Raw genomic sequence first — 11,962 nt, forward strand, 5'->3', positions numbered from 1 at the left:
AGAACGACCAGGCGCCGGCTCCGGAGGGCGCGGGGCGCGTCGCCCCACCCGGGCCCCGGCGCGTGCTCCAGGCCGCGGCACGCCGGGCCTCGGGGCCGAGCGCGAACCCCGATCCACCAACCCCCCCCCACGGCCTTCCTGCTGCTCTCTGGCCATGATTTACGGCGCTGGCCTCTCGGTGTCCCCAGCCATAGAAAACAGAAAGCGTCTCGAAGCCCGCAGCCTGGGGAGGCCGAGGGTTGGTGCCTGGCACCGGGGGCCCCCCACGCCTCCCCTGCCCGCGCCTGCACGGGGAGCTGTGCGCCCCGCTTCCCGGTTGCACCTCTCCGGGTCGGACGAGCCCGAGGGGCAGGTGGGCTGAGGCGGGCCCCGGGCGCGGGGCTGCGGCCTCCAGGCGGCCGGGAGGTGGGCTGCCGTAGACGCAGCCGCGCTGGGGTCCCTCCGAGGGGCCCCGAGCTTGGCGCCTTCTCCTTTATGGTCAGACATGACGCGGGCGCCCCGACACCCGTGACTCCTGGTTTGCAGTCGGTGCCGACCTGCACCCTAGGCCGTTCGCTTTTTCTTCGTCGTCTCAGTTGTCCCCCGTCCCCCTTCCTGCCACCCGGTGCCCTCTCCAACCCCATCGCTAAGTTCGCGTGGGGTTGGGCCCGCGAGGAGGGCCTGGGCGCCCCCTCTCCGAGTGTGTCCCGTGGGCCCTGTGCAAGTTGGGGTGGTCCTTGAGGGGCGAGAGGGGCGGCGTTGGGAACTAGAATGTCGGTCACGCAGTGGATCCGACAGTGGTTCCCCCCCCCCGCTTGGCGGGGGAAGCCGGCGGCCCGCCCACTCCGGGCCCGGCTTCGCGCGTGGATCTGAGCCTTGGGAGCCTTCCGGGGTCGCAGAAGCCGTTTGTGTCGCCTCTTAGCCTGTGCGGATCTGGTGGCCAACAGTCTCACCACCCCTTGTATGTCCACAGGTAAAATGGAACTGCACGGGAAAGCCATAGAAGTTGAGCATTCGGTCCCCAAAAGGCAAAGGTGAGCTCATTGAATTCGTTTCTTCCTTCCCTCCCCCCACCCCCTCCACCCCCATTAACCAGAAGAAACTAGACTCAGCACAGCTGAGAACACTTCTTCCACTTCGTGGGGCTTGCCATGAGGGTCAGGTTGCTCCTCCTTTTCTTTTGCGTTGAGTGGTGCGTGTGTGTTGATTCTGGGGAAGGGCTGGGCTGTGGACCCTGCTGCAGGATTATTGTCCCCGGTTATAAAACGGTGGTCTAGGAAGCTCTCATGGCTACAGGATTGCTGCAGAGCTGGTCAAGTTGCCACAAGAGGAAGTCTCAAAGGGCAGGTTTTGGGAGTCTGCAGGATTTAAGAAACAGTGGATTATTCCCTCCCCACCCCCCACTCCCACCCTCCTCTCCCAGGTCCAGGGCAGGGAAAGCAGTGGACTCTGCCCTTCCCCTGTCTGGACCCTGCCCTTCCCTGTCTGGAGCTGGTTCACACTGTGGGTGCTTCTGTGAGGAAAGGAATTTGCCTTTTCCTCGTTCACTCGCCAGAGGGTATTGGAATATGAGCGTGAACTCCCTGGCTTCTCCAGGCCAGAAGTGCCTTTCAGTCACTCTAAAGTTATGCTGGCTTCTGCCAACACCGCCGTGGCCCACGGCTCCTCCCACCCCTTGGTATATTTGTGCTTGCAAATAACCACCAAGAGATGGTGAAGACCGGATGATTGGTGTTACTTCGGCAGCGGCATTTCTTTTCTCTCAGAGCATATGTAGTGTGTCACTTGACAAAATGTTTTCAGACTGTTCTAGCCACTGAAGTATTTTGGAGAAAAAAAATTTTTTTTTTTCTTCCCTAGCCCAGGCCAGCTCCAGGTCTTTGTAACTCGTAATTGGAATGGGGCTGGTCTTGCCAGTGGCAGCTGGGGTTGGCCCGTGGCCTTGTGGGTTTTGCAAGGTGGGGTTAGGGTTTCTGCCTTCCCATCCCCCAGCTCCCAACGAGGCCAAACAATAACCTCGAAGTTAATTCAAACCAGGGTTCTGTGTGTCTGGTTAAGGATTGGTGAGAATGTATGTTCTAAAAGTCCGGGAGGGTTTGCTCTGCAGAAATAGATGGCAGCAAAAATGTCATCTGTGTGCCTCTCTGCTTCTAGTTGAGCTCTCTTCCAGATAAAGTATTTTACAAATCAATCTTTCTGTCCCCGTTTGAATTTTTATGGGTTTTTCTTTATGTACTTAATTTTGCTTAGAGCACTTGGAAATATATTCAAATGGCCTGATTTGGTTTTAGTCGGGGTTTTTGGTAGGGATCAAGTTATTTCATTTTGAAGAATGCACTATTTTTTTGAGCTCCTAAAATAATGTGTACTGAAAAGTATAAAATTACAAATTGATCTTAGTTCCACAGGAATTTCAGGATGAAAGGGGAAGTAAGTTCTAGCTTCTTAAAATGAAGTTTAAAGGCATAGTCTGAATTGACTACCTTGGGAGGAAAAGCATTCTGTAAATTCTAATTACTTTCATCTCTAAACAGAGTGTCTTAGTTTTCATCATTTTCATTTGTTTCTTTGAAAATTCTGTACTGGGAATCAGTTAGCTTCAGACATGCCATGGAAATATTCTACCACTGAGCTAAATTCCTAGTCCTTAGTTTTCATCAAATGTTGAATTAAAAATAATCAAATGATCATATGTGAAGGACTGACACTCAGAATTTGTGAGTTTCTAACTATAAAACAGCTATTAGGGTCAATTTATCAACCTGCCTGTAATTTGCCTTACTAGCTGTCTTTCCTTTCTAAACTGGTTAATTTCTCCCCATGTGTAGTCTATTAAATTAGAAACATTGTTTAGTGACAACTGTTTATTCTTTTTTGTATGCCAGTCCAGGGGCTTGAACTCAGAGTCTGGGCATTGTCCCTAAGTTTTTATTCATCAAGGATAGCACTGTACTACTTGAGTCACAGTCCCATTTTAGGTTTTTGGCAGTTAATTGGAGATGAGAGTCTCATGGGCTTTCCTGCTTGGGCTAGCTTTGAACCTCGTTCCTCAGGTCTTAGCCCTTTGAGTAGTTAGGATTATACACGAGAGCCACTGGTGCTTGGTGCCTAATTTATTCTTAAATGCTTTTTCCCCCAGCCTAAAACCTACTTTGTCATGAACAGGAGTTCATTTGTATAGCATGGAAGGCAAAACCATTTCCAGTGGCAGCAAACATTTATTATTGCAAGCATCTTCAGTTTATTAACAGTGAAGATTGAATTTTCAAGCTCATTGTTTCATTAGCATTTAATCCAGTGCTTAGGATTTTAAAAAGCATTTTACTAGCTATATAAACAGGACCAAGTACATTGAGGACTTTGTTTTTATAATTTGGAAGAACAATTGAGTACTATAAATCCTATCCTTGAACTGTAATGTCTTAAAACAAAAGTAGATCCTTTAATCTACCCAGAGAAACTTACTGGAAAATCTAGGTTAGTTTTAAAGTGAGTTATGATGCAGTTTTCCAATCTGGACTGCTTCACCACTTGCATAGGCTCAAGAATAGGACCAAAAAGGTACCCTTGATAACCACATTCCACATGCCTCTGGCAAGGTTGGCATCAGAGCTGGGCGCCTGTGGCTCACGCTTGTAATCCTAGCTATTCAGGAGGCTGAGATCTGAGGATCACGGCTCAAAGCCAGTCTTGGCAAGAAAGTCCATGAGACTCTTATCTCTAATTAACTACTAAAAAACCGGAACTGGCGCTGTGGCTCAAATGGTAGAGTGCTTGTCTTGAGCTGAAGAGCTCAGGGATAGTGTCCATGCCCAGAGTTCAAGCCTTGCAATTGACAAGAAAAAAAAAAAAAGAGTTGGCATTGGGGGCTATCAATGGCTCATTTCTATAATCGTAGTAACTGAGGAGGCTGAGCTCTGAGGATCAAGGTTCAGAGCCTGCTGGAGTAGAAAAGACCATAAGACTCTTAGGTCCAATTAACCAGCCAATAGCCCAATCTGGAGGCATGATGGCTCAATGGAAAAGTTTTACCTATAGGCAACTATGGAGTCTTTGAGGTCCAGAGTTCAAGCCCTAGTACCTGTGTGTATGTGTGTGTGTGTGCGCGCGTGTGTGCGCGCACACACAAGGAAAAGAAAAGACATCGTGGGAACTGCTTTAGTAAGGAGTTTATTATGATAGATCAGTCAGATCACTTGATTGTCAAGGTAACCTTCTGGATTTGAGGTGGGGATCTTTACCTTAAATTGTCATTGCAATCCCCATCATCTTGTGGGTTTCTTCTGATGCAGGCGTACCCACTTGAGCAACATTGACCTTTATACCTGCTGCGCAAGGCATGTTGGGAACCTGGTGTTGGTTGGAGAATGCTTATGGCAGTACTCTTGAGATGGTTGAATGGGCTTGCACTAACTAAATGGAGAGCAGTCCTGGGAGGTGATTAGATACTTTGTAGGCTTGCCTAGCTCTGACTACAAGGAGAGAGCTGGGTGGGGAAACCCTTTTAGGGAGGGGTTTTGTTGAATTGGGTTCAGACCTAGCTTAGCTCCCCATTACTATAGTCTCAAGGGAATGTGGAAGGAATGTGGCTTTTCTGCATTCAGATATCTCTGAGTTGGAGAAGATTATTGTAGTAAGGCCCCTGAGCTTGAAGTCTTCTACAAACTGAATGAAGAGGGGATTCTTAGTTGTGATGCTATGGCATTTTGCCTTCCAAGTGTAAAAGATACAGCATTGAAAGTTTTCAGTGACTTCAAGATACAGACTTGTTTTTGGGATAAAGGTGAGTGAGGACATAGTATGATTTTGAAAGATCCTGGTTGATTCTAGAAGGGTCGCTGGTTGGGACTGTGAGCCCCTATGTAATTAATGTAAATTGCACTGGTGTTCTTTTATTAAGCTGTGAGCTTTGGAGCATTGGTGAGGGAATGGCAAAGTTGGCCATGGGGGATTTGGGGAGACTGGGAGGGTGGTGGTTTTGGTTAAATTTCTATGACCTCTTCAAATTCTGAAAAAAAAAATTCAGTATTCAGTTTTTAGACCCTAACCATTTAAAAAAATTGAACTGGCTCCTAAGATTTAGCTGGTGGTCATGATTATATGTTGCTGGAAATACATTTGAATAAAGGAAAAAATGGTAGACCATCATAGTTACTATCTTTCCAAGAAGGATCCTTTCTAAACAGCCAGAGCTCAAATATCCTTGTTTTCTACATTTTTACATTATTAAATGATATTAACTAGTTTTAAGTTTCAACTACTAAACAGCACTTCGGCGAAAAGTCCTTGTGTTCTGTTTCATTGAAAAAAGAAGGTACAACTTGTTTTCCTATTAGAATTTTGTATTTACCACTGCTGAATGTAGCATCATAAAAGTCACTGGAGTTTTAAATGTATCTTTAAGTGGCTATTTAAAAGCTAGTGCTACATTTTAATAGCTGTTAAGTATAGAATAGGATGGTGTCCTGACCAGCAAAATACCCATTAACCAGGGCTTATGACCCCCCTCACTATGGGGCCAACTTTAAAGTCTTAGGATATTAGAAGCTATTTTCAATGCTGAACATAAACACAGGTTTGAATAGCAAGGCTGCTCCTTATCAGTGTGGTCATGGTGAACTTTATAGTCAGGAAGGGTCTCACACATGCAGATACTTTAGGTTAGTAATATTAGCAAACTTTCTTCCTTTACAAGCAGAATTATCTGAAGAGTCCATCACTTAAGATCGAAATGTGTGACTGCTTAAGTTGTTATTGCTGGGGGGATTTTTCTTGATTGCATATTTTCTCAATATAGTTAAAAGGATCCCTTGCTTCAGTCTTAATAGAATTTTTAGAAACTAAATGAATATGACTAAGTAGCTTCTACCTTGTGACTGGGCTATTCCCAGGAACCTAGTGAAAAATGTTAGGAGCCGTGACGTTTGTGTGGAACCAGTGGGAATCGAGAAACTTGGCTTCTGTTTCTGGCTTTCCTTTTGATTTGCGTGATCACTAACATTCTCTGTTGAGGTCACACATCACTATAATGCACTCACGAGGCAAAGGGTATTTTTGTTCCGAGATTTTGCAACTCTTGAAATAGGTTATTAGCTAAGATTTAAAAAGACCTTTGGAATTAGGAGATGGAGGTTTTTCTCCAAGGAGCTTTACTTAAGAGTATGGTAACCCCTTGTGTGTCTGTACACACACGTGTGTGCGTGTGTGTTGTGTGTGTGTGCGCGCACGTGTGTGCGCCCGCGCGTGCCCACATAGTTCTGGGACTTGAACTCTGGGCTTGGGCGCTGCCCCTCAGCTCTTCAGCTCAAGGCTAACGCTCTACCACTTGAGCCACAGTGCCACTTCTGGCCTTTTCTGTTTATGTGGTGCTGAGGAATCAAACCCAGGGCCTCATGCACTGAGCCACCTTCCCAGCCCCATCCTTGTGCTTTTGTGCTTAACGTTAGTGCTCTACTACTTGAGTCACACCTCTACCTCCAGCATTTTTTTTTTTTTTTGGTGGTTTATTGGAGATAAGAATCTCACAGACTTTTCCTGGGCTGGCTTTGAACTGTGATCCTCAGATCTCAGCCTCCAGAGTAGCTAGAACTCAGGTGTTTTTGCCTGTGTACTTCTTTCAGTCAGTCAGTAAGTGGGAAAGGATCTTTGCCATTCTTTGAAATGCTTTTGTGTGTCATATACATCCTGCTGTAGTTAGCTAAGTGTTACAGGATTGAGATTTTGTTTTAAAATGAAATGGTGGAACCACCTTCATCTCTTTGAGGTGACTCCATTATCATTGTCCTTAGAGCATTCACACTGCAGCTTCTCTAGCACAAACTCGTTTTTGAAAGGTATGAATTATCCATTCAGTAACTCTGGCAGTTGGTTTGGTCTGAGAGGAAGGAGAGGCGGAAAGATGGGTAGCTAGCTGAGCTATTTTTAGTTGAGTTTCCTTTATCGACTTGCTGTCTCTGACTCAAGCTTCCAGAGTCATAAGACAGGAGGTGGCAGTGTGGTTGCAGGGACGAAGGGAATGGGTTGGCACTCATAATTGAGATTTCTACCCCATTAATGTGCTGTTTACAAGTTGGCTTAGATCGCCAGGATTTTGCTTGAAGGCTGGTAGCAAGCATAGTTTTGAATGCTCCATGAAAATTGAGGGTGTAATTTATCTTGGTCTGAAGTTGCTGTTTGGCAGGCATTCAGTATTGGTAAATAAATACAGCTAAAAATATTGTATGTGAATTTTATTTCCTCAAAGGGTGATACATAATAAATCAAATGTATATGTGTTTGAGAATTATCCTGAGATCATTTAACTTGACTAGGAAATAGTATAACTTATCAAAAAATATTCGAGGGGAAATCTAGTAGAAGCGAGCCATGTATGACCCATGATTGTAATCCTACCTATTTAGGAGGCTGAGATTTGGAGGATCATGTTTCAAAGCCAGCTGAGGTATTTAATCTCCAATTAAGTAGCAAAAAGCCAGATTTCAGGCATGGCTTAAGTTGTAGAGTGCCAACAATGGGCCAGCAAGCTTAGTGAGAACATGGGGTCCTGAATTCTAATCCTGTAATGGCACAGAAAAACAAAAACGACCCTCACCGTCCCCCACCCCCCAACCCAAAACTCACATACACACAAGAAGAAAAGTCCAGGGTATGGGAGAAGGTTTAGTTGTGAAGCCTAGGCTGGCCTCCATCTGACCATGGACTTGCCCCGGAGTGCTGGGTTCCAATAGCATATCTGTCATTACAACTTAATTGTCTAGGGAAAAATTCTATTGTCATCATGGTATTTCAGTTACCTAATACTGTTTCACAACTACACTCAGACAGTGGCTCAGAATAGGAGCTTTTTTCATGATTCTACAAGTCTGTTAGGTTGTCTTCTATATGACACCATTTTATGTCATTTACCAAGCTAGGCTCTGTGGTGCTAGAAGGCTTCATTCATGTAACTTCTCCCTTGGTGCTTATCCTTGTGACCTTTCTCCACATTGTATTTTTTTCTTTTTTTTTTTTGGGTCCGGTGTGGGGCCTGAACTCTGGGCCTGGGCGCTGTCCCTCAGCTCTTCAGCTCAAGGCTAGCGCTCTACCACTTGAGCCACAGCGCCACTTCCAGCTTTTTTCTTTTTGCTTATGTGGTGCTGAGGAATGGAACCCAGGGCCTTAGGCATGCAAGGCAAGCACTCTACCACTGAGTCACCTCCCCAGCCTCCACATTGTATTTCATCATTCAGTAGCCTGAGTTTTTCTTTTTTAGTAGCACAGTGACTGAATATCCCAACTGAAAGTGGAAGCTGCTGGTCTTCTTAAAGGATAGACCTAGAATTGATTGGTGCATCATTTACTTCTGTCCCATTCCGTTGATAACACAAGTCACCCGGCCAGTTTAGCTTCAAGTACTGTGTGGAAGTTGTCTTTAGGGATATGGAGTGAGAGGCATGGTGGTTGTTGTCTTTGGTTATCTTGTATGTTAGCATACCTTTGGGAAATTCTCTGAAGTTGTCATAGAAAAAGGTAATATTGGCTTCAAGACCTTTGGAGCATAAAATATCTGAAACTTGAATTTAGCAATAGAAATGGTGAGCTAAAGTCTATCCATTGTAATGTCCTAGGAAGAGGCAATGGCATTAAAGATAATGAGTAGTGGCCAGGCCCCCATTCATATGTAAGAAATAGTCAACAGGATTTCCTGATGGATTAGATAAAAGGGTAAGAAGAGTCAACAATGATAAGATTTTTGGGGAGCAAATGGGGAAAAATGGTGCCATTTACTGAAATGTAGGAGTACCTGTTTCCGTAGAAATTGGGAACTTTGCTTTTGCAATAAATTTTCCTTTATTTATCTTTGCAGTGCTGGGGATTGTATTTAGGATTTCATACTTGCTAAAGCAGGTGCTCTGTCTACCACTTGAACCACTCTGCCAGTCCTGGAAACTTTGCTTTAGGCATGTTTGTAATACTTACTAGAAATGTAGCTGGACTTACTAGTCAGTAACTCAAGGGAAGGTGGGAAATGGAGAATCAGAGGCTTTATAGCTTGTGGCATCAAAACCTTTGAACTGGACAGGATCACCAAGAAGAAATATCATCAATAGGAGAAAGGAGAGGGAAAGTGATCCCACACATTGGCAAAGGAAAAGCAAACAGTGAATTGTTCTGAAGAAAGCCTGTGGAGAAGAAGGGCATAATCACCTGTGGAGGGGACCACAGAGTTTGAGTTTGTGAGTAAGGGTGTTATTAACTCTTAGCCTTCTGAAGCTGGGCACTGATATCTTATAGATGTAATTCTAGCTCTCAGGAGGCTAAGATCTAAGGATTGTGGTTCAAGGCCAACCTGGATAGGAAAGTCTAAGAAACTCTTATCTCTAATTTACCACCAAAAACCTGAAGGGGAGGTATGGCTCATGTGGTAGAGTGCCAGCCAGCTTTGAGCGAAAAAGCTAAGGTATAGTGCCAAGGTCCTTAGCTGTCTTGTTCCTTGAGTTCAAGCCTCAGGATTGGCACATACACACACATAAAAAATTGTAGTCTTCTAGCTCTGTTATAAACCAACCAGGAAAATAGCCTTTCTTCTAGAATTCACTTATTAGGATCTTAGTTTGTTTTCCTAATCTGTAGAAACATATATGAGCATATTCTATTTACAGTTTGTAGGAAATGAGTCTCTTAAGTTGACTAGATTTTTTTTTTGCTCAGTGGACAAGAGTTGTTTGTGTCACCTGACCTTTGAACACTCTCTGGCATGTTTCAACATATCTCATTGAAAGCTGTGGGGCTCACTTTTTTTTGGGGGGGGGTCCGGTTGTGGGGCCTGAACTCTGGCCCTGGGCACTGGCCCTCAGCTCTTCAGCTCAAGGCTAGCACTCTACCACTTGAGCCACAGCGCCACTGCCGGATTTTTTTTTCTGCTTATGTGGTGCTGAGGAATGGAACCCAGGGCCTTATGTATGCAAGGCAAACGCTCTACCACTGAGCCACCTTCCCAGCCCCTCACTTTTTTTTTTATAGACAAATAATTTTTTTTTTTTGTTGGTCATAGGGTTTGAACTCGGGGCCTGGGCACTGTCCTGGAGCTCTTTTGCTCAAGGCTAGAGCTCTAACACTTTGACCCACAGCTTCACTTCCTGTTTTCCGGTGGTTAATTAGAGATACGAATCTCACAGACTTTCTTGCCTGGGCTGGCTTTGAACCACAATCTTCAGATCTCAGACTCCTGAGTAGCTAGGGTGACAGGTGTGAGCCACCAGTGCCTGGCTAAGTAACTCACTTTTTATTAAAAGTCAGAGAAATTATCTGAAGAGAATTTTGGCCTCAAGATCTAAAACAGTGGAGACCATGCACAGTGCTTCAGTTTGATGCTCTAAATACATAGTGATTTGATGTGCAGAGGTTGAGCTTTTTTAGTTAAGGCTAGCATTCTACCACTTTGAGCCACAGCTTCGATTCTGGTTTTTGGGTGGCTAATTGGAGATAAGAATCTTACAGGGACTTTTCTGCCCAAGCTGGCTTCAAACTGTGATTCTCAGATCTCAGCCTCCTGAGTAGTTAGGATTATAGGCATGAGCCACCAGCACATAGCTGAGTTGGTCTTTGATGGCACAATTGTTGCTGTAACTAGGTGATTGATTAGATCAGTTGGTTTTTTTTTTTTTTTCTTGTACCTGCCCTGGGGCTTGAACTCTGGTCCTAAGTGCTATTCCTGAACTTCTTTTGCTCAAGACTAGTACTCTACCACTTGTGCTATAGTTTCACTTCTGACACTTTTTGGGGAGTTTATTGGAGATTAGAGTCTCATAGACTTATCTGCCTAGGCTGGCTTTGAATCATGATCATCAGATCTTGGCTTTTTAAGTAGCTAGGATTACAGGCATGGGCCACCAGTGCCTGGCAGATTAATTGGTTTTTGAGACAGAGCATTTTTATCTAAACAACTTCCTTTTAAAGGGTCAAGGCCTGGGCACTGTCCTTTAATTTTTGTTGTTGTTGTTCAAGGCTAGCACTCTACTGCTTGAAACACAGCCCCACTTCTGGCTTTTTGTTGGTTAATTGGAGCCGGGAACTGGTGGCTCATGCCTGTAATCCTAGCTACTCAGGAGGCTGAGATCTGAGGATCGTGGTTGAAAGCCAGTCCATGCAGGAAAGTCTGTGAGACTCTTATCTCCAATAAACCACCAGAAAACCTGAAGTGTCACTGTGGCTTAAGTGGTAAAGCACTTACCTTGAGCTAAAGGGCTCAGGAACAGTGCCCAGGCCCAGAATTCAAGTCTCCCCCTCCTCCCACACAAAAAAAGTCTCATGGACTTTCACATCAGCCTTCTGAGCTGATGTGAGCCACAGGTCCACTGCTCAAAACTTACTTTCTTTGTCTAGGCAAATCCTTTGATCAATGAAGTACTACTTTGAGTGTATTAAACATTTATTTTCAGAAAGAAAACTAATAAAAAATGAGGTGACACAGTAGATTCTTTAGTGGCAACGGGTGCTTTACCCAAAGATTGTCCATAAAGCCCTGCCCAAGCCATAGAGATGATGAGTGGAGTCCATTTGCCTGTAACTCTACCCTGCCTGCATTCTTCCCATTTAAGCTGTCCAAATCCTCGTAGTAGCTTTCACAGCAATCTGATCATTTTCTTAGTGGCAAGTTAGAGCGGAGATACATTTCTTTTCTCCCTCAAGTAAAGAAATATTATTTAGCTTCATTGAAGAGTTTGCTTATTGTCATCCTTTCAGAGAAAGATTGAAGTTGTCTGGAATCAGGGCTTAGTACAGAATGAAAACATCCAGACATCCTCTTTTAAGAAGAAAATGAGGGGCTGGGAAGGTGGCTCAGTGGTAGAGCACTTGCCTTGCATGCCTGAGGCCCTGGGTTCGATTCCCCAGCACCACATAAGCAAAAAAGAAAAAAAGCCGGAAGTGGAGCTATGGCTCAAGTGATAGAGCGCTAGCCTTGAGCTGAAGAGCTGAGGGACAGTGCCCAGGCCCAGAGTTC

The 11,962-nt window shown here is 44.9% G+C and overlaps 1 protein-coding gene across 2 annotated transcripts in view; it reads left to right on the plus strand.

Annotated features, from left to right (window-relative positions):
- Positions 1-11,962, plus strand: part of Igf2bp3 (insulin-like growth factor 2 mRNA binding protein 3) — a 117,612-nt gene that overhangs the window by 641 nt on the left and 105,009 nt on the right. For both annotated transcript variants that reach the window (XM_013024487.1, XM_013024488.1), the window contains exon 2: positions 953-1,013. In XM_013024487.1, coding sequence (XP_012879941.1) covers positions 953-1,013 — 61 coding nt within the window. The remainder of the gene's footprint in view (positions 1-952; positions 1,014-11,962) is intronic.

This window comes from Dipodomys ordii, unplaced genomic scaffold, assembly GCF_000151885.1.
Source record: "Dipodomys ordii isolate 6190 unplaced genomic scaffold, Dord_2.0 Scaffold76, whole genome shotgun sequence".
NCBI lineage: Eukaryota > Metazoa > Chordata > Mammalia > Rodentia > Heteromyidae > Dipodomys > Dipodomys ordii.